General features: G+C 44.9%; 1 protein-coding gene across 5 annotated transcripts in view; it reads left to right on the forward strand.

Annotated features, from left to right (window-relative positions):
- LOC138472517 (protransforming growth factor alpha-like) overlaps positions 1-27,623 on the forward strand; it is a 528,662-nt gene that overhangs the window by 359,377 nt on the left and 141,662 nt on the right. Inside the window, exon 1 of one of the 5 annotated variants that reach the window (XM_069610740.1) lies at positions 22,995-23,089. The exons of 1 other annotated variant lie outside the window; for it this stretch is intronic. Coding sequence is in view for 2 of the 4 variants with exons in the window: in XM_069610738.1 (XP_069466839.1) it covers positions 23,345-23,472 (128 nt within the window). In the remaining 2 variants the exon portion in view is untranslated. Of the gene's footprint in view, positions 1-22,994; positions 23,090-23,138; positions 23,209-23,272; positions 23,473-27,623 lie in introns of those variants that run through there. 3 more of the 5 variants (XM_069610742.1, XM_069610738.1, XM_069610739.1) reach the window with 3 other exon arrangements.

Here is a 27,623-nt window from a genome sequence, read left to right on the forward strand (position 1 = left end):
CAGTACGCCTTTGGCGTGGTTCACAATTTTGGCCGACTTTGGGCTGAGAGGGGTTTCTTGACATCACATGGAGCCAAGATTCAGCATGGCCCTTTGATTGTGCGATTGTTGTCTGCGCTCACGTTTCCAAAGCGCCTAGCTATAGTAAAGTGCGAGGCGCATAAGAAAGTAACATGCAGAGTGGGAGAGGGACACACTTTTGCAGACAGGATTGCGAAGCAAACAGCCACAGATTTGGGGAATAAAATGATGAAAGTACAGACTGAGGAAGTACCTTGTATGATAGAGAATGGAGTTGCAACAGTCAAAGAAATGCAGGCTGAGGCCACGACCGAAGAGATTCAGGGGTGGGCTAAGGGCTCTGCTGAGCTAGATTTGGAAGGATGTTGGGTGGACAAGGAAACAAAGAACTGGATGTTGCCAAATTGTTACGTAACTGCAATGGTTATAATGGCGCATAGCCCTACCCACATTTGCGCAAAGAAAATGGTACAGCATTTATCCACAGTATGGAAGAATGAGCACATAAAAAAGAATGCAGATAGGCTAGTGCAGAATTGTATCACGTGCCTGCAACACAATGTAGGAAAGGGAACCGTGACTCCAGCAGGTAGTTTCGGCCCACCCTCTATGCCGTTTGAGGTGGTCCATTTTGATTTCATAGAAATGGAAAGGTGCCAGAACTACAAGTACGTGTTAGTGGTAATCTGTGCTTTCAGCAAGTGGGTGGAGGCATATCCTTTAAAAGACTGTAATGCCATGTCCACAGTAAAAGTAATGCTGAAGGAGTATTTCTCCCGGTTTGGGTTGCCTCGTGTCCTGTGGTCAGACAACGGCCCCCACTTTGTGGGAGCAGTAGTGCTACAGATCTGTGCAGGTCTGCAAATAGAGAAGCAATTCCACAGTTCCAGGCATCCCAGTTCTGCCGGGCTTGTGGAGAGACACAACGGAATTCTGAAGTCAAAGATAGCGAAAATTTGCGCTGGGAGCAAGTTGAGTTGGGTGGATGCATTACCCCTAGCGCTGTTGTGTATGCGCACGTCTGTGCAGGCTAAGACTGGGCTCTCCCCTTATGAGATTATAATGGGGAGACCAGCAAATGTATGGTGCGCACCGCAGCCTAGAAAATTATGTGAGGTCGAGCATCCTATGTTAAGCACTTACTGTGGACTTTTAATACAAAAGTTGCGTTTGATTCATCAGCAGGTGCAGGAGGCGTTGCCGATGCGATATACAGGACCGGGGCACTCACTGGAGCCTGGGAGCTGGGTGCTAATCAAAAACTTTGAATGGAAGACAGCACTAGCACCCAGGTGGCGCGGCCCCTATCAAGTACTTTTGGCAACACAGACAGCCATCCGAGTGGACGGACGCAAGGCATGGATCCATGCTACCCATGCCAAAAGGTTCCCAGCGTCACTGAAAACTTTGCCTGATCCAGACGACGAGAAAAAGACAACGGTCTCGGAAACGAAAGAAACTGTTGCCAGTCCAGTGCCACAGCATCAGCCTGAGCGAGAAGTGAAAGTTGAAACAAAGCGCAAATGAGAAGTGAAACTCGAAACAGAGTCTGAGGAGGCTGCCAGTAAGGGGGAAGGGCGAAAAGTGCCCCAACGTTGCTCAGCGGAAACAACATCACTGCCGAGCGACACAAACCCTGCATTGCAAACACGAGCAGAAACAACGAGTGTACCCCTTTGGCGCCCACCAGTTCTCGCGAATGCACCAAAGCCAGAGAAAGAAACCACATCATTGCCACGACGCCCATCGCTGCCCATCATTGTGCCACAGGCTGACACTGAGCCTGATACTGGAAATGAAAGGGCACTATTCACGGATCATACAATAGCAGGAGTGAATCGATATAATCTGCGGGCTCGACAGGCAAAGTGATCCACAGATCTTTGGTGCTTTTCTTTTTGGCCTTTTATGCTCTACTCACAGACGGAGTAGGAATCAGGGGCGTAGAGGAGAGAAGTGTGAGAATTGTGCAAGTCAGACAATTCAAAACTCACGGCTCCTCGATGCGCTGATAGAGTACATGTGTCCTAAGCCAGAGCGGGACAAGCTGGATGCACATGGTACTCTATCAAATAAAGAACTGTTCAGAAATCGTCTGAGCAGTGGGAGAAAGAACAACTAATGTTGCTCGGGAGTGGATAAATGATCCAGGCTGTGAAAAGGCTGGGAGAATTGAACTGCGACATTTTTCGTTGAACTTTTCTGGAATCAAGAACGAGAGACATTCACGACAAACTTTGCCAGCAAGAAGAAGGACGATGAAGAACAAGTCAAGACCGGTTTCAGCCTCCTCCTGCACCCCTGCTAAAAAAATAATAGATTTAGAGACTGTAAATTTAGGGAAAAAGCATGGAAAAAGGAATACGGTACTGATTTGGACATTGGTCCTATGTTTCTTAAGTATGGTAGTACCAACAATAACAGCTATTACACTATGGTTCCTGGAGTACGTACACCCATTAGAAACACTTTTGCCAAAAGCAGCTACTGAAAGCCCAATTCATGTAATCACTGGTACTTTGCCCCCAATGGAAGAAAGACATAGAGAAGGTTACGGCAAAAATACATTTTTGATCATCATGAACATGACCCATGCAGTGTTAAAGAAAAAAGATTGCTGGGTTTGCGCCCATTTACCACAGCACGGTGGGAAAGGGATAGGCTGGTATACACAACCATTGCCATTGATTTATTCCTGTGAAGTAACGTTAAGTACAATGTTCTTTGGGAAATGGAACAAGAGTAATACGGGTCAGCTAGATGAGACCAATATAAATGAATTTGAGGAAGTAATCATGAGACCTGTGGGTTGTTCCATATTCCAAAAAGCTCGCGTATTTGCACTAGAACCCGTGAGAAAGAATACACGAAAAATAACAAGACTAGATAGATTACATAGGCAGAATAGACCAACCCTGCAGCAGAAAGAACATCAATAATGACATTTCGGATGAGAGATGAATGGAACAAAGATGCTGTGCCTCCTGCCTATGCAGTGGATCACAGCCCCAAAATTGCTCCCCTATGTCTACAGAAAAAGGGTTCCTATAAAGTAGGAACGTTTAGCAAACTGCTTGAACATAGTGGTTTTAAAACATGAAATAGAACCCGTGTACGTGGGAGACCCTGTTTGTTTTATATGTGGAGAAAAAGCATATCCATGGTTACCTAGGAACTGGGGAGGTACATGCTACCTAGGTCTACTGTTTCCAGGAGTGTTCCTCTTGGAGACAGCAGAAGTAGCCAGACGAACAAAAGGTAGAACTCAAAGGAGTAGTGAGGATGGAATGATAGCAATGGATATAGCCAAATCATTTATACCGTTCTTGTCTCAAATAGAGAACTCTTACAATATAAGAAAACTGTCTGGAATATTACAAAAAACAATAGATTCCACAACGGATATTTTATTGAATATGACGTTAGAAGAAAAAGGAATAAGACTGATGGCACTCCAAAACAGGATGGCTCTCGATATAATATTAGTTGATCGTGGGGGAATTTGCAAGCTCGTAAAAACTGCATGCTGTGTGTATATAGATGACTTCTCCCCTACGATACTTAAAGCGATCCGGAAATTACATGTCATAAGTTCCACACTCTCTACTGAAGCAGGGGGTTGGGGGATAGAATCCTGGTTATGGGGATTATTGCGGTCTTGGGGATGGAAGTTAATTTCGATACTAATGATGGTACTCAGGATATTCATAACATGCTGCTGTTGCATACAATGCTTACCAATAATATGCACTGAAATAACTGATGGATGTACTAAGGGATGTATGCACATGGTGTTGAGAGGAAAACAAACGCATGGCCAGAATAACAGAGACACTGAGGAAACAAAAATAGTAAAACAATTCATGGTAATAGACATTAATGATGGAAATGATTTAGATGCAGATACCCCAGACTCCTCCTCAGAAGAGGAGGATACAATGAATAAATAAGACGTTTGGCACACGGCCAAAAGGAGGGTTTGTCAATCTGGAAAAATGAATACCCTTCATTTGAATGATAGACGTAACTTGATGGCCATGGGCCAACCGTCTTATGCACCGAATTGGAGAAATATGAACTGCTATGCTTGACCGACGAGCGGCCATTTTAAATGTAGCAAGAATCGCCATTTTGCTTGTTAACCATTGCTCATTGCTTTCTGTCTAAAACCTGCTTTGCAGCTTGCAATTCTTGCGGATTCTGCTTACTCTGCTCAACTGTTAACATTGTTGTCTGAATATGAAAGGACAAGGTCGTGGGACTGAAGAGTTTGCTGAACTCCTCATGAGTAGCCCAGAAAGGAATGCCCACGCTCCCTCTCTGTAGCCTTGGGAGGAAGCTGCAGGGCATTTAATCACTTCACAGCTGCCAGCCAGTCTCGTACGATGGTAGAATATGTTAGAATAATACAGTTAAAGGCTTGAATTATGCTTCTCTTACGGCCCCCCTTCGCAAAACCCTTTAGAACGTGTCGGCTCCCAGGACACAAATAGTACCTCATAGATAGCAAAGCTTGGAATGTGGCTCTTCCCCCGTGTACAAATTGCTTCCAAGAACAGAACCACTGTGTTCTAAAAGATGCCTCCGCACTTTCTAAATTGCACATTGTTACTAGAATAGACATCGAAAGCATATGCATTTTGTATATATGTAACTGATGTACGTAATTCGCTCTCTTGCGTCCCTCGAGGTCTAGGAAACTCACGTCGCGGGGCGTGAGATCAGAATTGGCCAATTGATACTATCTTTTGCTTGCAATAAAGCCTAGCATTGGGAATTTGAAACCTCGTGTCTGGCGCATCTTTTCGTGTATGGTCATTGCCTTGTTTCCATAGCACGAGGGACCCCTAGGGGCACCTTTCACCTCATTCGCGCTCTGACCTTTTCCTGATGTCGAAGACTTTCGAATGTGTGAGGCTTTTACTATAGACCTCTGCAGGACCACTTCCACTTTCCTTTCAGCTCACACTCTTGTGTTATTTGCTCCAGTGTCTCTTGGTCTGGGTAGGTCAGTATCATAAGCATAAGCACCTTGCACTTCCTCTTTTTATGGGGTTAATCTTGATCATTACACGTTTCAGAGTTCATTAACTTTGTCGCTTTGTAACAAAACATTTTACCTTTTGCTGGGACCTTCGAGTGGGCTACTTCCTTTCGCCGGACCACTCTGCTATTTTGTATCACTGGCTTCGCAGTTATCAGTAATTTAAAGTTCACCACAGGTTTGCCTTCCTCCGCATCTCATCCACACTTGTGCAGCATTCAATTGTGAGATATACTGTTGCAACGCCAATCTTTCCTTAACACACACCGGTCTTTCATGTCACTTGCAAACTCACTGGCTGTGTGCATTCCTTTCTTGTCTTTACGGTTTTAATTCACAAGTCAAGGTTAATAACACAGGCTTGGCCTCGCCTCCCCAACTCTGTCGTTTACCCAGAAGGGGCGCTGGCGTCCTTGAAACACAATGCAGTCCTCTTGTCTTGGATTTGGCCTTTTCCACATATCTTTCACGGCTCTTCGGAAGCAGCAACCTCCTGCAGGGATCTCCTGGGTTTCCCTACCCTTTGCTCTCGTCCCTCTGTCGGTCTCTCTGCTCCAGTAGGTTCGCCTTTGTCCAGAAGTTCTGCTCCTTCTCGTGTTCCACCTTGGTCAGAGTGTGTCTCTATGTTCCGTCATTTATCCATGTGGGGAGAGCTAATGAGTACCAGATGTATGTGATTAAAGTCAAATGCCTGACTTTGCCTGACCCGATTAGCGGGACATGTCCAATGAGATGCTAGGCTGTGAGTCTGTCTTTCCTGAGAGAGCACTGTCCGCGTGAAAGTGTTTATGTAGGAACCGGTGGGGGGTGGGGATTTGAAGTCTCAAGATATCCTACCTGGTAGGATGGGGCATGGTTATGGGAAAGGGGGGAATACTGGGTATCACCATCAGTTGCCTCACCCCCACTCCACGAAGACACCAGATTAGGCTTTCATTAGATGGCAATCTATTGGAACCTGTGCTTACTTTTAGAGGATTAAACAGGGTTGCCTGTTGGCATGCACCTTGTTAAACTTTTTTTGTTCCCGATATGCCCCAAGACTTTATAGGACTTGTTTCCAATTCACCGAGGCTGGGGGGGTTTCGGTCCCCTGGTTGTTTTACGCTGACCACCTGGTGTTGCTGGCGAAGACTCGGCAGGGGGCTGAACGCCCTTCTTACTCAATTGGGAATTTATGTTGAAAAGAAACTATTGACAATAAATCAGTCTAAGTGTAAAGTCATGATCTGGGATGTAAATCGTAGAGGGGCACAGAAGGCTTTCTCTTGGCTCTTGCAAAATAACAATTTAGAAGTGGTCCAGGAACACAAATATCTGGGAATAATCATAAGTGCCCACCCTAGGGATCTCCCCTTTCATCAGGATCTGGACTGAAAATTGAAGAAAGGTATTGCCCAAGTTTGTGTTATCCAGGGGCGGAATGGCACATTTTCACTTGTGCCTGCGATTACCTTTTTTTAAACAAAGGGTAACTCCAATTCTTACCTATGGTTCTGAGACAAGAGATCACCTAACCGAATCCTCCTGGCAGAAGTTAGAAGCTCGTTTTTGGAGGGATATCCTGGGTTTGCCGCAGGGAGTTTCTATGTGTTTAATTCGACATGAAATGGGCATGACTTCTCCATATGCAGCATATTGCTGGAAGGTGGTTAGCCTTTACAGAAAGTATTTAATGGCCAAGAACGCATTTACTATCTTACCTGTCTTGGCTAAATATGTGTTAGCTACACATTATGTTAAAATCGCGGCATGGAGAGAGAGTGCCAAGAAGATTTTAGATCAATTAGGGATGTCTGAAAACACCTTGATTACCAACCCAAATAATAGTAAGGGCAAACTTTGGTTACAGGATTGGATTCGGACAAGGGATAGATGTCAGCTTCTCGACCTATTCAAGGTGCAGCCTTTTGCTATAAAGAAATTAAATGAAGCCGAGCAATATGCGATCAAATTCTCGGACCCTAAATTAAGAACACTGTTTATGAGATTAAGATTTAATTTGTGGCATACTAAAGAGATCCTATTTTTCAGAAATATGAGTGCGGACAATCATTGTCGTTTTTGCTCTGAGGTCACAAAAATAGAAACCCTGAAGCACCTGATTGCTGAATGTCCGGTTTTATTGTCAACGAGAGTGACATTTTTTTAATATATACTCCCTGAATATAGAACGCTGGATGCAGATATGCTCTGGAAATTACTCTATAACAGCTCTAACTTTAGAGTGAATGTAGCCATGATAAATTTAGTTAAATCTCTTAATCTGTTAGAGCAGCTCAATTGATTCATTTAACCCGTATGTCATGTATGAAAATGACCGCTGATGTTATATTCTATTTACACTCTGAAATAACATTAGATTTAAAAAACTGAAGCTAGTTGATAGTTAATAATTTGCACAAGGCCTAGTTTGAAGTAATGAAATCCCTTTTACGATAAGGAGTAAGTCTTGGAGTATAAATTAATTAAGCTCTATGACTTTCTATATTTTGTATGCATTGATTCATTTTTTTTTCTTTTGCCCCAGAAGGGGAGAATCAAAATGATAAAGATCATGAATGATATGATGTAAATATATGATGTTGTTGTATTGATGTAATGAGAGCTGTTGTAAATAGGAATTGAATAGAGTGAATAGAATCAGATGTATTTTGTTATATGTGCAACATTTATTATTTTTTTTGAATATTTATAAAATTTGAAAGGTTGATTTTCAGCTAAACCAAAAAGAAAAGAAAAAAAAAGTCACCTTGCCCAGGTGATCCTCCCGCACTGGTCCACCCCCAGGAACTGTATCCAAAAGCGATTGCTGTGTCTGGCCACCTGGGTGACAAGCCCCTGAGGACTAGCGAGGTGAGACACCCTTCGGTTTCTCACATTGCCCTAACTGGGGTTGTAGATGTATGACAATAGGCCATAAGAGCATTGGGTATAAAGGGGTCATCTTCATGGGCAAATGGGGGATACCATGTCTCATCCAATGAACTCATGACATCCCCCCGAAGGCTGTCTCCTCCCATGCAATCCTCTCTCATATAGCCTCCCCCAGGTTCAGGATCAGGTAGCGACTGCCGTCCCTGGTCGAATGTGACAAGTAGTACCACATTTAGTCACCCAATTCCATTCACTCTCCATTCATGCGCCAGTTCTTTTGTGCTTCCTTCCAGAACTACCAGCACTAGAATGCATTGCCAAAACAAACCAGCTTAGTGGGCTGCAAAAGAAAACCAATACTTTTGCAGCAGACTCCAGTGACCCGGCACCTGTCAAGAGAAGTTAGCAGCACTCATTGCAGCTTGGAAACTGTGAGCCACTCAACCAATTTCCAGCAGGGACCATCACAAAGAATGTTGAATTTGCAGCAAAGCAAAAGTATGTGGGGCCAAAAGTGTTTTATGGCTTTGCAATGGAACTATCCATCCCTTGCAGACATGACAGATGCGGACTGGGCCCTAGAGTCAGGTGAAGTGAGTAACCAATGGGGTGGGAGGCAAAGGAAGGCCAGAGAGACACTTATATAAAAGGCCCATACAGACTGCAGATTGTGTGAGGGTTTTGGGTGAGGTCAAGAGGCGTGCAGTAGTGATAGGTATAGAGTGGAGACGGGAAGGATGGAGACTAAGAGGGGGGTAGGATGAGAGATAGTAGGTGTGAGAAATAGGAGGGAGAAGAGAGTGAGAAGACCAGAGGGGCAGAAGAGGCAAGAGGTAGATGGGAGAAGAGAGAGAAAGTGATTGAGTGAGTGAGTGTGAGAGGGAGGGAGGTTAAGGGAATAGGAGCTGAATGCAGGAGGGGTAGAGAGCAGGAGAGGAAGATGGGTGGTATTAGGATGTGAGGGGAGAAGGTGAAGACAACAGGATGGGAGGAAAATTCAAGAAGGAGTAAAATAAAAGGGATATAGAATAGGGAGATACAATATCAGGGAGAGAAGTAAATGGGAGGGGAAGGGATAGAGTGCACAAGAGAGTGGCTGGAGGGCCATCAGCAACATTTCTTTGTGAAGACGATCATTGGAATAGGATTAGAGTAGGGTATCACTTAGGTAGTTCAAGAGGGAGTCACAGGACCAAGATTGAAGGCAGTGGTGGTTGCTGTCGGAAGCGGCTGAATTCTGTGTCAGTTCAGTGCGGATTGATAGCTGGAAGCACGCAGCGGAAGGTGCTTTCCTCGAATCGAGTCGAAGCGAGTCGAGCGTGTAGGTAACGCATGTTCGCTCCCGCTTTCGGTATCAGTATCAGTGTCGGTCTGGGTCTGGTCCCGCGCTTGAAGGTGCTTGGAGGTGCCTGGAGGTTGGAGGCTGTGGCGCGGCGCAGAGACCAGTGGTGTTGGTATTGTTCGCGTGACTACGTTCACTGCTATGTGAGCTGTGTGAGCAGTGAGAGTCCTGAGACCAGAGATCCGAGACCTGTGACCCCCTAAAGGAGCAGAGAGTTGAGGCACCCGGTGACAAGGTACTACGCTGTATGCCTGCTGACAAGGTATTAAAGGTACCAAAATAATAATAATTGAACCACAGGGGCGTATGTTTGATCAAAGTGGGAGACTGCAGAGCTGTGGTGCATTGTCTCTTTGATCCCACCGATCAAAAATGTATATTTATATTTGTAGAGCTGCTTGAAGCCATGCGCTGAGGACCTGAATAAAATAGAGAGACTGTGGATACCCAAGAGGAGTGTCTCTCCTTGATCTTGAGGTTCAGGCTGTGTGCCCTTTGTGCGCACAGTCTTTTCATAGTTCACTCCCCTAACCTAGTAGTCAGCCTTTCCCACCTCCTCCTCGCTAACCCTCCCAAAGCAGCAGTCTATAACTGGGTAGTGGTAAAGCTCGGAGTCAGGGTTTAATGATCACAGGCTGATCAGTTGCTCGCGAAGAGTTTAGCAACACAGGTCCTATACAGGTCCTAAACAACCCTGTTAAAAGCACATTATTTGCCTCCATTAGCAGAGTGTGCAGGGGCTAATCTACGTAAGTGATGAAACTTCATAGTAACCCATTGGTAGGTGACCTCAGGGCTCCGGAACAGGATGGAATCACTTCGGCAATCAGTGCAGTTAACTCTGTAGCCTCAAATAGTGAACCTGAAAAGGCCCTGGTAGAAAATAGTGGCGACTTAGTAGAATGTCCCACGAGACAAGTCATCCATGCCCAAGTGCCCTCAAAGGCTCTCCCTCAGGCTGGACCGGAGTTTCGTACACCGGGGTCAAGACCAGGCTGAAGTGAAGGAAAGGAGAGCATTGCCCAGGCATGGAAGCGACCCTAACAGAAAAAAATCGACAGCCACTTCGGGAAAAAGAGAAGCATAAGTGTCAATGATGTAGACATATTAACAATCGACCAAGACCTTACATTGCAGCAAATGGCGACTGATAAGGGAAAGGTGGATGCACAGGTGATTTCCTACACCAATGAATTTGTGTTTGATGATGAAAGTGAGTCCGGACAGGTCAATGATGGCTCCCAGACCAAAGATGTAATACAGATACTTTCTTCTAGAGATATTTCCAGAGATGAATTAGAGGACTGCTCAGTACCACCAGAGTCCTCGTCGCCACTGAACACTTCACAAGTGAGAGATAATAATACCTTTGCAGCACTTCATTTTGTTGTTCTTAATTCGATGGTCTCTGTCTTCGAACTTCTAAGGTCAGAGGTCCATGGGCAAGCTGGGATCCTCCTAGAATTGACAAAAGAGGTGGCGAATTTGGATTTAAACTTAGTAGGGTGCAATAACATCTTAACTCCTCATTGGCACCATTGGTAAATGACATGAGGTTGGAGCTGGTAAAACAAGGAATGGACATCTCCGCAATCCAACATTCATTGGAGTCAAAAAAGGAGGAGGAAGGGAACATCGTACTCCTGGTCAAAGATCTCTTGACAAAAATGAACCCAATAATAAGTGGGTCCCAAGAAGAAAAAAGAGAAGATCAAGAGGAGAGAAATTCTACTATTTTCAATGATACTCTCTTGTCTGAATCTGTCTTAGAAGAATTCCTGAGAATGACCAATGCAGATGACGCATCTATAGGGACCTCGGATCAAATACCAATCCAGGAGGAAGATATTCCTCATATAACCAAGGAGGGAATAAGACAATTCAGCAAAGACACAGGGCAGAGTTTATCCAAAAACAAAAGGAGACAAAGGAAAAGAGAGGCCAGAAGGAAAAGAAGAAGTAAAAGGGCGACGTTCGTCCAGGAGGGTGGGAAGAAAACCAAAAAACAAGGAAGAGAAAAAATAATGAAATCCAAAACAATCTCCTTCCTAAAAGCACTACCTAAAAAAAGGCAGTCGCCCTAATTGAAGGGAGTAAAGTCGCTGATCCTGTCCTGGATCTGAATAGAGCCGTATCAATAGGCAGTCATAAGGAAGAGCCTCCGTCTTGCAAAAATAAGAAACCCGATGAGTCGGAAGTAATTAACCTGGAGGATATCAGGGCGATCAATGTGAGCGTGGGGTTACAAACGGACTCGAAGGAAGTGGCGGAGGAGCAACCGGACCCCAATTTCTGTCGGGACAGTAATAATAAGAAAATCCCAGTGGCCCCCATCTTCTTATCAAATAAATGACATGCAGCATCGAAATTGATTGGTATAATTAGCAAAGGGCAGGTAGCTGCAGTCTCTGCTGGAAGGTCAGCTCCTAGTCCTCAGCCGGTCAAACCGACAATTTATAGTACCAGCAAAAGTGTTATGCTTGAAGAAGTGAAAATGGGGTCAGGTAAATATTGTTCTTTGATCATCGACCAGAATGGAATGGGGAAGGCTCGTGAAATGTTTGAAAGAGGGGACGTCACAGAGGATGCCTCCAAAGAGGCCCCGTACCAATCCATTCAGGGAGTAATTACAGAGACAGAAACATCAATTTTCGCGATCCCAAAGCTCTGGCTTTTTTCGGTTTCGAATAAAAAAGCAATCAAGTCATTATGTAGAAGCACCATTCTGTCAATTCTCAAGAAAGTGCAGAGCTTGTATTTGATAAAATCTGAAGACATTGAATATGTTTGCTTTCCCGAAATACAAAATGTATATCTGGTTGAATTTGGTTTAACTTCAAGAGAATGTCAAGAAGCAATAAAAGGAGCAGCAAAAGAGCTGGAAGGGCTGGGTATACAAGTGTCAAATTCTTGCCCACTAGATTCGGAGAAGACAAAACAAAAGAAGTCCAAATGGACCTCAAGAGCAACAGAATGGTCTGGTGTCCCACAAGAAGGCCATCCCTCGGCTATACAAAAAAGGTAGCAGGCGCCCCTCTCTCGAAAGAACAAGGCATGATAACCTGTTCCGTGGTTATTAACCACATTGAGAGTTCGCAGCCATTGCTTTTTGCTCACTGTACCTTCACAGATGGGAAATATCCATTTGCATATCAGTCTTTGTCCCGCCCACAAGGGCAGTCCAGCACCGAAATGCTGTGGCAATTCCTCTCTGAACAAGAGTACCATCAGCAACCCCATACAAGTGTTTCAGCTTTGTTGGGCATCATCAGTGAGGTGAAGCTGAGCCTCTCTAAGCACAGTGAGCAGGGAGTCCACGTCTGGTTGCCCCCAGGTAACCCAGGGTGACCAACCCCAAGTTCCTTTCAAAAATACAAAAAAGGTAGCAGGCGCCCCTCTCTCGAAAGAACCAGGCATGATAACCTGTTCAGTGGCTATTAACCACATTGAGAGTTCGCAGCCATTGCTTTTTGCTCACTGTACCTTCACAGATGGGAAATATCCATTTGCATATCAGTCTTTGTCCCGCCCACAAGGGCAGTCCAGCACAGAAATGCTATGGCAATTCCTCTCTGAACAAGAGTACCATCAGCAACCCCATACCTCAAAGTAGGGGGAGGTCCAACAAGGAAAGAAACTGTCACGCTCACCTGGTCTCCACGGGGGCGTACTCGTGTCCGAAGGATGATGTCTGCACTGGTGTTGCGCTGCTTAAATGAGGGTGCTAGCCCACGTCTTCCCTTCGTTCTGGCCTCAGGAGACGTTCGCCTGCAAGTCGAAACAAGATTTTAGCCAACTGAATGGAGCTGGTTTTGGTTTTCACCTCCTTACGATTTCCCTCTCTTCCTCTGGCTCACCTTGTTTTTTTTAATCGGTGAGCTCTCCGTCCTGCACACTCTGGCAGGGGCGCGGATATACAGTCTTTCCAAGATCAAGTTACTTCACTGATCCGATGGAGGTTGCTGAATCGGAAGGACCGGAGTAAACAGGTAAGTCTCTATCCTAATAAGTCCATGGAATAGCTGCCTTAAGTCTTTCCCGCTCGAAGTAACTAATGTTCGTTCTTGTTCTTTCAGGCGCGGCGTTAAGCGGCTTTCGGATGATGGGTTGACTCTCCTGACAATGATGAGCAGGATTCCTGCCGGTGAGTATAGCGCTGTGCGGGCGCGCTAATTGTTCACTTTATTTAGCTTTCCTTTGCTGTGTGCGACTAACCTGCTTGTCTTTTCTGTTCGGAAGGTGCGGCGCAATTCCAGGAAAAAGATGGAAGAACCGCTCAACGGAGTTACTTGACGGTGTCGAGATGAGGCGCAATGCAGAATGATGAAGAACTGCTCTAAGGAGTTCCTGGAGGAGGCCGACCCCAGGTGAGTAGCTACCTGAGGGGGTACATTCTGTTCTGCTCTTCTACAGATGCGGCGGTCCGTGGGTAAGCAGAAGGCAAGGCCAAGATGTTCTGCAGGTAAGGCCTTCAATGCTTTAATAACTCCTGTTCTTCTCTTTTCACAGGTGCCGATGGATAGAAGACACTGGACGGGCGTGGCTGAAGGGAAGGAAGACCTGAACTGACACAGTGAGCGTTACAATGCAGGAGTGCAGAATAACGCGAAGCGTGTTCAGTTTGCAGGGTGCGGTTTAAATAGCCTTGCAAGTAGTTCCAGGAAAATAGTCCCCTTAACTGTATCCTGTTTCTTCAGGTAAAGTAGTCCCAAGCCACACCCTGCACTGAATGGCTCAGCCTCCCAGAGCTGAGTATACAGACCATCTAGTTAACACCTACCATGAGCCTGGTGCCAGCGGCGCCAGGACTGAGTCCAGGTGAGCCTAGCTGGGGCCTGATAAGCCCCCAAGGAAGCCAGAGTCAGGGATGGGCTCACCAGTTTCGGGGGTTTCGGAGCATGCACCATGACAGAAACCCTCAGGGAGCAGTAGATCTTGGGTTGAGTTCTTAGAAGGCTGGGGTCTGAATTTGGGGAATGGCTCTCTTTCGGGGGACATCCCTGCCAATTCGACAAGATCACAGGGGAAAATCAGTTCAATTATAGACTATTTATTTTTGTCCTTTTTGCCCAGAATGTTTCAATGATTGTAGATAAAAGGGGGTCAGTGACCATTCTAGGCTGACCCTGATGTTTGCAGAGATTACCTTGAAGAGCAATATAGGCACAGTCAGCAGATTGAAAGTAGGAAGGGGAGAATATGCCTCCAAAAATATAAGAGGGACGGGGAGAGGTTGAATAAGTGCCTCAGTGAAACTCCTGATTCTGTATTAAGGATTAATTGTACCCCGGCTAGCTTTACTAAATTCATCTGGTCCACCTGCTCGCCGAGTATGGGAGGTGGCGGGAAATGGCAAGTGCATCGCCATGCGTTTGACGAAGCCACAATGCTGAAGAAAAAACGCTTGTAACAAGAATTAAGGAGTTTAACAAAGTTGAATCTGTGTTCGAATAAAAATGAAAAAAATCTAAAGCACTACGTCAGTCACACAAACACTGGTCGGTAGGAAGGAAGTCATTGCGTCTTCAGTATGACAGTGAACATATGTTAACGTTGGTGACAAACAGGGATTCGGGTCATTTCTGGAAGGTGATAAATGCATTGGAAGGGTGTTCGAAAAGCTCTCTTTGTAATTTGGTCCCGGAAAAGGTCTGGGTGGACTATCTCTCTCTCACCTTTGGTTCATGTAAAAATTCTATCTCTGCAGCTTTGTAGAGTGTGAAATGGGAACTACCATTCGACACAAGGAGTATGGAGGAAATGATTAAGAAGAGCTTGTCCTCCAAAGCAGCCGGCCCCAACGGGCTCACTTATTCAGTGTTAAAAGAGAATCCAACCACATGGGCCAAACTGTTAGTCTGGTTATTTGGGGAAATTCTGCTCAAGAAAGCTTTTACTGCCACCTGGAAATCAGCCATAATAATATCACTCTTTAAAGGGGGGGACTGCTTGTCACCACTCAATTATCGTCCAATCGCCCTTTTACATATTGAGGGAAAACTTTTTATGAAGATCCTCTTGGGTGAGGTCGAGAAATGGGTAAAAGATCACAAGATCCTCTCTAAGTTCCAGATTGGCTTTCGTAAAGGGCCTCACCACAGCTCTAATGTAATGCACTCAATGTAATGTCAGAGAAAACGGGCAAGTGTGGAGGAAATTCATTGTATGGGGCCTTGGTGGATTTTTCCAGAGCTTTTAATCAGGTGGACAGGGGCTAATTGTGGACAAAGCTAAGAGCTTGGGGCATACCTGAGGGAAGGTTTGGTGTGGAAGAAAGTGTTCAATCTTCCTATGAGTGTCTCAATGGGTCTCCTCAGATTCGAAATCGGGTTAAGCTTCTTGAAAACTATCACAGAATGTAAATTAATGTCTCTTTTCAGGCTTATCTCTGTGGCACAGGATAACTCTTTATACAGGGATATCAGAGAGCATTGTGAGAGGGGAGGTTCGGAGAGTCTGAGAAAATTGGAAACATGGGTTCAGGCTGAATTATTAAAGGCAAATACAGATCTGGACACTTTGCTACATAATCCCTGTAATAAAAAGTTGGTAGAATTGGATTGGATCATAACAACAGACTTGATGAAGGTGAAAGCAAGATCCAATCAATTCATAGTAGAAGATCCAATCAATTCATAGTAGAAGAAAAGAATCTGGACTTCTTACAGAGTTATCTGGTTACATTTCCAGACTGGAAAATAAGGCACAATTTCCTCAGAATTCGATTAAACGTAGCAGGAACTGGCAAAATCTTAGCACAAAGAGGCCAAGGGGATCAGGCCGCAAAGCTTTGTGATGGATGCTCGAATCCTACAGCTCAAACCTTGAAACATCTCCTAATGGATTGTCAAGGAACTGGAGAAGCCAGATCTCGACTTTTTATCAGATTTGGCTTTAAGAGTGCTAATTTCATACCAGAAATGTTTTGGGACCGTTTAAATGCTGGTGTTTACAATCCTTTAACAGTCGCAGTCGTGCAGGTGCTGGCTTGCTGCAATATTGTTGATTAACCATTCTGTCAATATGTCCAAATGCTACGTTGGTCTCACCTCTTTCCGCTTGTTCTTCATAAAGTTTGAAATTATTGTAGAATGTTGCTTGTAAAGCCATAGGAATGATACAGTGATCACAATAGTGTTTAGGATGAATGGGACATTTTTTTAAAAAGATCTTTTTCATTTTTAGTTTTATTGCTGTTTCATTTTAAAAATAGTGGTTTATTATGATTGGGTTTTATATGTGTTAATTATGCGTATTTTGGAATGTGTTTGTAGATGGTAACATGTTGCTTGTTTTTGTTTCTCTTTGTGAATTGTTTCTCGTTCGTCTGTTTAAAACAATCATTCAGTCGCGTGAATCGTTTTGTAAAAGGTTATTTCAACCAAACACAATAAAAAAATAAAAAAAATTAAAAGTAGTTCAAGAGGGAGTCACGAAAAGAAGGCGTCAGCCGCTAGGTCCTCCCACGGTAGAGAGGTTATACTACAGGGATTACCAATCACTAGGGTTTAAGTTTACCCTGGTCGCCAGGGAAATCTGGGCTATAGTGGAGGGAGCTGCAGGGAGGCTGAAGGACCAGCTAGTTAACCCCTTTAGACACATTAGCCCGCTGCCAAAACACCTTTAGACAACCACCTAGTAAATTTGCTAATAAAAACCCTTGAACGATATCTCAGATTTGTCCGTTTCTTAAGGCCATCTGTGACAGTTGCCCATCCATTCCTACTTCTTTGTTTTCATCCTTGGACAATTATAAATAAAGCACTAAAACTCCCAAAATCCCAAGCAACAACTAGGACTCAATTACCCAATTTATCTGACATGGAACAATTTGAGACCTCTTTACATGCACAATTCTATCTGAAAGTAAGCATTGATAGCTGGAAATGTTAGCATGTTTGTGAAAAAGATTCCATTTCAGCTTCAACAGTATATTTGTTTATAAATAAATTCCCCACTACACACCTCTAATAATTCCTTTCTGCTCAGAAAGCAAGCTTCCTCAATCATTAATTAAATGCCCCTCTAACAACGTAATAATCCCATGCACCGAGGCTACCCTAAACTAGTGGGAGACCAGCACTGGAAGCATTGATGCTGCAAAGCAGACCACTCTTTTTAATAGCCAATTTGCCTACTCCACCCCTTTCCTCTGAAGCTTTTCCAACCCTACACCTTCGCCCACACCCCAAATCGGCAGCAAATGTAATTAGAGATATTTGCTCTGGATATGCACGCAAGGTGAAAAGTATTGCAAGAGTTGCCCAAAATACAGCAAACCAATATGTGCTCTTTTTTTCCTGCACAAGGGTTTAGTGCAGCTCAAATGTTCAGAAAATAGTGACCTTTGAACCCTGATTGCTTAATACAAATGTGCATTTTTTCATTTATGGGGAAAGGAGGAAGAGAGACCAGAGGCATTTTTAGGAAAGGAGTGACAGTAGTATTCATCCACTCAGGTTCTGCCTGGCAGACATCTGATTGGAAATGTACTCTAGATGGACGAAACAGAAAACCGAAGTACTGTGTATCCCTACTTAAATCCAAAAGCCCACACTACACATTAGTAACATTTTGACCAAGTTGACCTTGCCAACTTTCAGTAAAACTGAAAACAAGAGTTGGTCCCAAGAAGGCCCCTTTTCAAAGGAAAGGAGGAAGACTTATACATTATAAGTATGAGTTTACAATATCACAGTATGCCTCTACAGGATGAAGACGTCCTTGCTTACTGTATATAAGGTGTGGACAGGCGCAGGCCCCAGTCAATGAAAAAATAACTAATATGTCGTTCATTGACAATGGGGGAAGATTATGAAGTGTCAGGACCTGTGGCTTTCCCTTTGTAGAAAAACATAAAAAGATTTGTTTTGCTGCCCCATCATTATGCCACCTGTGTAACCATAACCCTAGTGTTCATTTAAAAAAAATCTTAGCAAACTTTCGTAAGGCCACTACTCTGCCTATTGGCATTGTTGGATGCTATGATCTTGTGCGCCAAAAATTGCTGGTCATGGGCATTTGGCCTGCCTGGGAGACTGAGGCAAGTTCGCCGGCCTGAGCCAGTGAATCATACCACTCTGAGCAGGCCCCGACTATGGACTTCACATCAACACCTGGATAACGTAAGGGGTGGGGGCCCTAGTACCCCTTGCCTGAGGAGCAGTCAACTGGAAGTACGGGTGGCCCTCCATTTTCACCTGGGAGAACTCCACTATGTGGCATCTAGTAAACACGAACATTAAGGGTGGACAAGTCCTTCGGGGCAATGAAAATATTTGTTCGAGCGGGAGGTGGGATTAGCGTGCCAGAAGGTGCACTTAGTATTTCTCAAAAGTTCAGGGTTGAGCATCAGAAAACAAATAAAAGCAGCAGACTTAGGGGACAGGACTGGTTGGTTAATTGGGAATGGGTTAAGGTTAGCATATGATATGATAGGTTATTTATAACGCGCTTAATACCCAGAGGTTTCTAAGTGCGGACCCGGGGATCAAACCTGTGCTGCTCTGTGTCGTCTTGCTTCCAAGATGAGCACGTTGCCCCTGAGCTATCCTCCCGAGACACACAGTCCATTTGTCTTGCAAGCAAATGTGAAAAAACCTTTTGCATAATCATATGCAGAAATTAAGACCATTCTTATGATGTTGACGTAGGTAAGGGGAAGAGGGATCAGATGGTAAAAAGATGTGTTTCTTCCTGTGACGTACTTAGGCAGAACATATTGATATGTAACAGTAGACCTCCTGGGAAAAAGGCACTCTAATGACTTGCATCTTAGTCGGGAATTCCAGGCATGGCAACACATATTTCTGTCCATTTGGAAGTTTTATAGAGTGCATTAAAGTTGTACATGGTATATGGTTGCAGAAGCTGCATGTATGGGCTATACCTATAGTGACTAGGCTAACACATGCTTGCAGTATTGAGTCATTTGAGGATGCCCTCTGATGATCCTTCCTGCCCGGCCAAATATCGCCCGATCTCTATCACTCCTTTCCTGAGCAAACTCCTTGAGTAACTGGCCATCTCTGAGCCCCACCTCCACACTGAATCTGCTGGTTATCTCCATGACCATTAGTCTGGCTTCAGATCGGCCATAGGCACGGAAACTGCTCTCCGAAACTCCAGTGAAGAGCTGCTCTCCAACCTTGACTCCAGATCTCACTCTGTCCTCTTCCTGCTTGACCGCTCCTCTGCTTTTGACATGGTCAATCACGCCACCCTGATCAATCGTCTCAGTGTGAACCTTGGCATCATTGGTCAGGCTTGGGCGTGGCTGACCTCCTTTCACTTGGACCGACCCTCTGGAGGTCCAACTTGGGTCCTTTCTCTCCACCACCGCTCTTTCCACATGTGGTGTTCCCCAAAGATCTATCCTCTCACCCTGGCTCTTCGATGTTTATCTGGCCCACCTGATCTCTACGTTCTCCTCTAACTTTCAGTGTATGTGGATGACAGTTCTCTTTCCGGCTACCCTCAGCATCCTCTCCCTTATCCCTCATTCCTGATTATCTAGCCGCTATTGAGGGATGGTGCACCTTTAACAACCTCTGCTTTAATGCCAGTAAGACAGAGATTCTTCTCATTGGGACGCATGCTCCCGCTTTTAATCTCTCCCTCTGGCTGCCCTCCTTGGGCCCCTGCCCCTAACCCTCCTGTGAGGCAAAAAAACCTTGATGCCATCTTCGATCCACTCTCCCCTTCTCTCCACAAATCATGGACCTTGCCAAGAAGGCTCACTTGCAGCTGCACCGCCTCAGAGGTATCTGTCAGATAAGGCACTTTCGTCCCCAACCTCCTACTCACCTGAGCCTTCAGATGATATGTCCTTGGAAGAGCTCGCAGCAGGCTTCTTCCTAGCCTTCTTGTGGTCGGTTGTCAGCTTTTCTCTGATTGGTTTCTTCTTCTTCTCGCGTAAGTAGGGTCTGGCTTCCTCAGAGGCCACCTTGGCAGGAAGGGAAATCTGCCTAAGGGGGACTCCAAGGAGCCAAACCCCAAATCCCAGGGAAAAAGCCTTGGCAGAAAAAACCCTGGTTGTCCAACGGGAAATAGTTCTTGAATCGTGAATACAGGAAGATGTAGATCAACTTCTTTAATCCTGTTCCTTAAATCAGTAACCAATGTTTCCCCTGATGGTATGGCTGTAGATGGCAAGGGATTTTGCGACGAGCTCAGCAGAGCGCGAAGATGGTAATGTTCGGAAAGGGAAATGATAAGTGCAATAAGCACCTACATGTAACAGAGAGAGTAAGATACTCAGAATGTAAGCGTGGAATCCAGGGGAGGAAGGAAAGTACTAATTGGAAAAGCAGTGACTTAGAAACCTACATACCTGAGAATAAATATCACCGGGTGTGTTGGAAGCTGAACCGCTAACACGGAGAGGGCGAAAGCGGCTCCGCGACCGCGAATGGAACCACTTAAATAAAGGAAGCCGAGTAAACCATAGAAACCACCCTGGGTGCAGCTCGGAAATATAGAAAGACAGAGGAAGGTGTAAGAAGAGACAGAAAGGTAGGAAAATAGAATTAGTATCGTAAGTGGTGCAAACGGAAAGAAGTATAGATAGAAAAAGAAGGAGGGGACTAAGAAACGAAAGTCAGAAGGAAAGCAGCAAGAGGAACACGGTCACTACAGAAGGTAGAGACACGAAAGGCAACGGGCAAGGCGGGCAGGAAGGCAACAAAGATCCATGGAGTGAATACACTGAGCCGAAGCGCAGCAGCGTTGAGAGCACTGGAAAGCAAATACAACGCGCTGGGCTGTGGGCATGGCCTTGATTTAAAGTGTGAGCCTCCATCTTGGATGAGGACTAGACCGTCTCGTAGGATGAGCCGATTACAATCGCCAAGAACTCCATAACTTCCAGGGGCGAATCCTGACAGTATCCTACATTTTCTCACCTTCCCCCAGAAGCTCACTGTCTCCAGAGCAATAGTTTGCTCCATGCTGTACTACTGCAGCAGCCTCTTTCTCAGTCTTCCTAACGCTACCTTTCGCCCTCTTCAACTAATCCAGAACCGGACTGCAAAACGTATCCTTGGCCTCAAGCCCAGGGACCACATCTCTTCAGCTCTGAAATTTCTCAACTGACTCCCTGTGCCCGCGAGGATCAAATTCAAGACCCTCTACATCATCCACAAGGTTTTCTGGAGCCGTGGTCCTCTCTATATCCAACACTCTCTTCCTAAATACCTTCCTTCTAGAGCCCTCGGCTCAGCTAACTCAAACTCTGCAGGTCAGACGCTTCGCCAAACAGAGAGTGGGGGTAGATCTTTCTCCCCTCAGCAGGTGCCTCCGTCTGTAATGGCCTCCCTGCCCCTCTCAGACTTGAGCCGGATCACCTGAAGTTTTGGAAGCTGGTCAAGACCTTCCTCTTTTCTTCTTCCTTCTCTGGTTGCGGTCAGAGTCACACAGAATACCATGCCTACCAAACCCCTTCACCAGTCACCCCATACTGCCTGCTGACCTACCCTCCACTTGCGGTCTGGGACTGCACCCATGTAGTCCTCTGCCGTCTTCACACTTACTCAGAGCCCTGCTGCCCTGACTGCACTTCCCTCTTGTACCCCTCCCTGCTCTTTTCCCCTCTCCCTCTCCCCTGTACTCCTAGTTGCACTTGCACATCTGAATGCCACATGGCCTGGTAAGATCGTTGTCTTGTCATCCTTCTGTCCCCCCTCCTTAGCCCTTTGGTGCCTGGAAAACACATGTGTAACGGTGCGTTATAAATACCAAATTATATTATATCATGTATATGATAGCCACAACCTGTTGGCTTTGCAAATGCTTGTCTAATATATTTGTGCAGTTTTGTATTTCCCTTCAGGCTGACCAGACGAGGCGACTAAACTTTTAATTCCTAGCCTTTCTAGTCATTCTACTAGTTGGGGAGCGCAACCTCCATTATCCAGGCTACATCCTCTGCAACGTAGCTCCCTCGCGCTTCCCCGTCCCCTTCCACTCAGACTGGAAGACTTAAGATTCTGCAAAGAACCACTGCCTCGTCCTTCCCCAAGGCACCTAACGATTGCCTTTCATCTGGGTAATGTGTGCACCAACTGCCACTCAGTGTCCATCTCTGGCTGCCCCACGGACCATCTTCCAGCGCATCAACCCTCAGAATAAGTATCACAATGAAACTAGGCCGCGGTTTACCTGCAACCCATACAGCCACACACGTTGGAATCTCATCCTGGCCGCCTGATAATCCAAAACTGGGGGTCACCTTTCCACTACGCGTTACACCCTAAAGCAGGTGCAAAGTGATAGGAGTGTTGTAAAAAACCTTAATAGAGCACTCAATGATATGTGTAAATGTAGGACTGCAAGTCCCATAATGCAAAAATTAGGAGCGTGTCGCTACTTTCACTTGACTTGGGACAATTTGAGATTTATGGAAAAGCTGTTTTTTACTCCACATCTCGTAGCTTCGGCATGCTTTAAAACCACCCAGCTAAAAATCATCAACTACAAGAAGAATGATTCCTCTCTTAACCACTTTCGATTGCTTTCTCTTCCCTTCTCATGACATATTCATTCAAATGTATTCTCCAAATAGTTGCATCTGTGTGACAAGGATAGGTTTTTGACTAACCTTGTCTTCCTGCGAATTTAGGAGTGGGAGTCAATTTCCAATAACATAATGAGCCGTTAATTGATGGGGCACGGATTCGTTGAATGGCTTGACGAATAAACGATGGAAGATTTAAAAGCGTCGATTCAACGGCTATGTGCAGTTTTAAAAAAAAATATATTTAATGTTTGTATACACCTGCGTTGTTCGTCCGTACAGCTGTTACCAGGTTAGAGTTTATAAATGAGCTGCACCTTTGTGTCCTACTGTAGCAACCTGTTAGCCTTGTTGTCTATTCAAGTAGGGTAGTGTAGTTTGTGTCGAAGGGGCGGTTGCTCGTAGGTTACGGTGAGTCGGTGACGGTAGGGGACGTACCTCGGTGTTCTATTTTATTGGCGTAATTTGACGTCTGTGGGGGGGAACGAACTGACATGTTAGTATTGTGAAAACATTAGGCTTAATTAATTTGCACAAGTGTGGGGAAATGTTGCAACTGCACAACAGGACAAACATGCTTCCTGTGAAAACCTGTTTAGCATCGATGCCTTTTTATCGACGGGGAAACGTTTACTCGGTAGCAAATACCCTATACCCAGCTACAACAACGCACTGGTAAACGGTTTTTGTAAAACTGTAAATTGTTACTTTTGATCGATGTGTTGAGCTTTATCTGGTAACTAACCATGAAGCTTCTTTTGGCAATGTCATTAGACTTCAGGCATGGCGTTTTTTCAGGGTTTCACCTACAACTTAGTGAAACTAGACTTTGCTCTCAGTTTAACCATGCTTACGTGCATAATGTGTGGGTGTGTTTTTTTTTTTGTTCTTCCTGCATTTGCTCACCTTCTCAATGAACTAGCGTAACACAACATGAAGTGTGCCTGAATACCTGAATACCCGGGCTGGCTGATTATTTCACGCCTATTATGGGGCAACTTGCTGTTAAAGCGCCTCATAGTCTGGTGTGCTTTGAGATTGACATAACCTGGGGAGCATGTCCAGGCCACCTGCTTTTAGTGATTGGTTGACCAAGGCTTGCAATATGTTGCTACGTATGGGGTTTTAGAAAATCATATCTGTCAGTACCCCCATTTTGAACGAAAGATTATTTCCCAGTTCTCTTTTTCATTTGTGTTCTTGTAATTTAGTTATGGATTTCCTACTTATAAAATCTAGGTTTACAAGTCCCAGAATACAAAATGAAATCAAGCATTGGAAATTTGGGATTTTGTGTAGGCATGGGAAAAGGCACTTGCCAGGCACAGCGGTAGTGGTATTAACTGCCCATTGGTGGTAGGAGCTGCAAAAAGGTGCAAGTACCTGGCTATTTAATAGCAGCGCCTCAAATGCCTAATACTTCTACGCAAGCCAAAACGGTTGGTTTTGAAATGCTTGTTTTTAACACGACTTCAGTGAAGGTCACACAGTGTATTTTTATAAATCAAGTGGCTTAAGACAAACCTGGTGAGACATTTTTATTAGACCAGTAGCAGGTTAATTAACTCTGAAGACTGCTTTGGCAAAAACCCTTGTAGGCACTTCAAGTGTAAAGTTTGATGGTAAGGCTTAATTAAAGTGAGCTCCTAGAGTTCCCATGATGAACTGTTTTGGGCGGGGAGGGACATGAACTGGGTTTGCACATAACCAGAACAAAAAACTTACAGGCTGTGTGACATTCCTCCCCGTCTGTACACTAATGCAATAGTTTTGGTTTGTAGGTAACACCTAATGGCCCAAACTAAAGGGTTTGGACAGTCAATTTCGTCAGTCTACCACCCAATTTGGAGGACTTGGGGACGCTGCTCTAATAGTCTGAGATAGTGCCGGGGGCCCACCAAGAGGGATTGCAGAGGCCTTGATGGAAGCCTCAAGTCCATATTGCATTGTGACCCCTGACAGGTAGCTCAACAGTTGTATCCTTTGTGCTGAGCACATGCTGCAAATACACGCACCTCCACAGCCTCCTTAAATAAAGCAGGCTGCCTTGGGTAAGGGTTGTTGGCATTTCTAACGCTTCTGCACTTATTTCGACGACTGGCCGCCTGCCATGGACTCAGTCGCATAGACATTCTTTCCCTCATGCAGCATCGCTAGCACCGCAAGGCCCTGAGCCCATCAGACCACAGGCCACTCTCTGCAAAGGGTAACGGTGATTGTGCACACAGACTGCACATGTGCAAGCTGAACATTTAGGTGGGGGTCAAGGCTTCCGTATACACACAACCGTACTTGCAGAGGTACATTTCTCTCCAATGGCTAGTGGAAATGTGGCGACCTTTACTGCACAATGCATAAAAAGCCTTGAATAATGGACGTGTTTATTAGCACCCGAACAGGTTGCCCTGCATTTCCCTACAGCAAACTGAGCAATATGTGCCACCCTAAAGCAAAGTTAAACTACATACATCATGGTTTGGATATTTTTTTTTAATTTGAGGTTTAATTTGAAGATCCAATCTGACCTCATTTTTATTTTGGGTTACCTGAACCTTCCTGGGTGCACCAGCACATCCAGTGCGTTTCCAATGCACAAAAGGAGACGTTTTCTACCATTGATAACTATAGAGACAGTCAACAGTGGTCATTTACTAACCGTACGTTGACGTCCAGACCGCAGGCAAGTGTGCATGGACATGGCAAGTAATGTCAAATGTCACAGATCAGGTCAAGATTGCTAGGGACACATACATTTCAAACCACTGCCCACGCTCTTTGTCTACGCATTGCCATTACATGTATCTTGCAGCCCTACCTAGCAAAAGCTTTTCGTAGAAAAACACCCCACTGTACCCAGCAGTTAAGAAGGGAGGAAGTGTGCTAGAGCTCTTGCACGACTTGCATTCTAGTTACAATTAGAACTTCGTAGAAGCGCCATTGGCATTGTCGCTGTATGGTAGAAGCGAGAGGGAGCGGTGATCTATATTGTTTTATTATTCACTGTTTCAATACTATTGTTTTAAAAAGAAATCGTTACAGAATGGTTTTTTTTCAAATAAAACTAAACAAATTTGGAACTTGCTCATGAAACATGCCCGGTGGAAGTACTGCACTGTGTTTGTTGTGTTATTTCGGACTAGTCCGTCGTGTCCCGTTGCATTACTCCCTCGGGGCTAGGCAGGGGCTTTAAAGCACCGGCAGCCTAACAGGCATTGCTACTCCTTCATGGTGTCACTGGCCTGCTGCAAAGAGGAAAATCTAGTTTGTTCACAGGCCTCACAGAGGCAGTTTGGGTATTTGCAATAACATGTGCAGTTATGCACCAACTGACTAGCCCAGTGCAAAGGTGAAATTGTGTACTTGTTGGATTGTGCAAATGAGTACCAAATACTTCAGCAATAGTGCAAAATTCCACAGTTCCGCTATTATTTCTTTCCACTACAACCACTGATCATCGCAATGGGTTTTAAAATCTATGAACTAACCCACAAATCACTGGATGACCTGTATCAGGCACAGCCTTCTTTGTTCTCTAGACACTAAACCATGCCAGTGTCACAACACTGGTTAAATCGGACTGGTTATTGGCTAAACTCTATTAAAAAAAATCAAAAAAAAAAATCTGCACAGTTATCTCAGCGATAACTGCAGTTTGGCAGCAGCCACGCATACACTACTTTCTGGAGTGTGATGAAGCAGGAAGTCAATGTATTCTATGAATTACCCAAACGCATATGTGATGAGATTTTTTTTATGGCTATACATCTTTTTATAAGACTCGCATATGGTTTATGCAGCTGGCTGGAAAGGTGTCGGTAGTAAGTTGCATACTAGGGGACCTCAAAAACACCCATCAGTTTATCTGTGCCCAAAAAGAATTCTGGATAGAAGTCACTTTAGTGAATGGATGGCTTCTGTAGCACAACATGTTCACACCAAGTGAATAGTACATGTATCTTAAGATCGTAGATCAAACTGAAGGACCTAAAGGGTTTATTTGCATCTTAACAATTCCAGCCTCACAATGACAATCGATAAAGGGGTCAGATTATGCCATTTAATATGGCATGCACGCAAGTGAATAAGCATGAGGAGAAATGCGTTGCACTTTACAGCAAACTGCCTCTAGGCCCTTCCACAGTGAGGAAAAATGGGTACAAGTGCAACAAGGGGCACATTCTCCATTTGTTTCTCAGATGCAGGGGATTTGCGTGTAGTCCTGTTTCAAAGTGTCTCCTCTAGGGCAGATGAACAGGGGTAGGAGCATGGTGTTTTATCCAACTACTGCGTTACTCGTGGCCTTGCCTGTGGATGCACTCAAGGGTGTATGCCTTGGGCATTAATCGGAAACCCAGGGGACGCCATGATTGAGGATGGAAGTGATCAAGAACCAGGATTTTCCACAAGATGGAGATCTGAATGTGTAGAGCTTGGTGATATCAAGATGGGAGACTTAACTTCTGGCGTTAAAAGCTACAGACTTTTTGCTGATTTGCCTCTGGTCAGAGGTTCAGAAACTATTGCTTCAGCCTTTTCTCTCCGGCGCCTGTTACTTCATATGACCCAGTCAGGAAGTTACAGTGCAACAGCAGAGTTGGGTGTGAGGGGAATATTACAATTCCCAGCTTTTAGTTTGGGTAGTTTGAGGGTAAAGAAGTAAGGCTTGGACACTGGCGGCATGTTTTTGGGTAGAAACCTTTGTTTTAGGAAAAAGGGTTGGAAAAATACCTGTCCCTAAACCTAAGAGGGGTTCCTGGCCTCTAAGGAAACTGTCAGAATGTCCAAAAGATAAAATCGTCTTGTCGCAAAAGATCTACTTCTTTCCC

Source organism: Ambystoma mexicanum, chromosome 8 (genome assembly GCF_040938575.1).
Source record: "Ambystoma mexicanum isolate Mex_15411 chromosome 8, UKY_AmexF1_1, whole genome shotgun sequence".
In the NCBI taxonomy this organism is placed as follows: Eukaryota; Metazoa; Chordata; class Amphibia; order Caudata; family Ambystomatidae; genus Ambystoma; species Ambystoma mexicanum.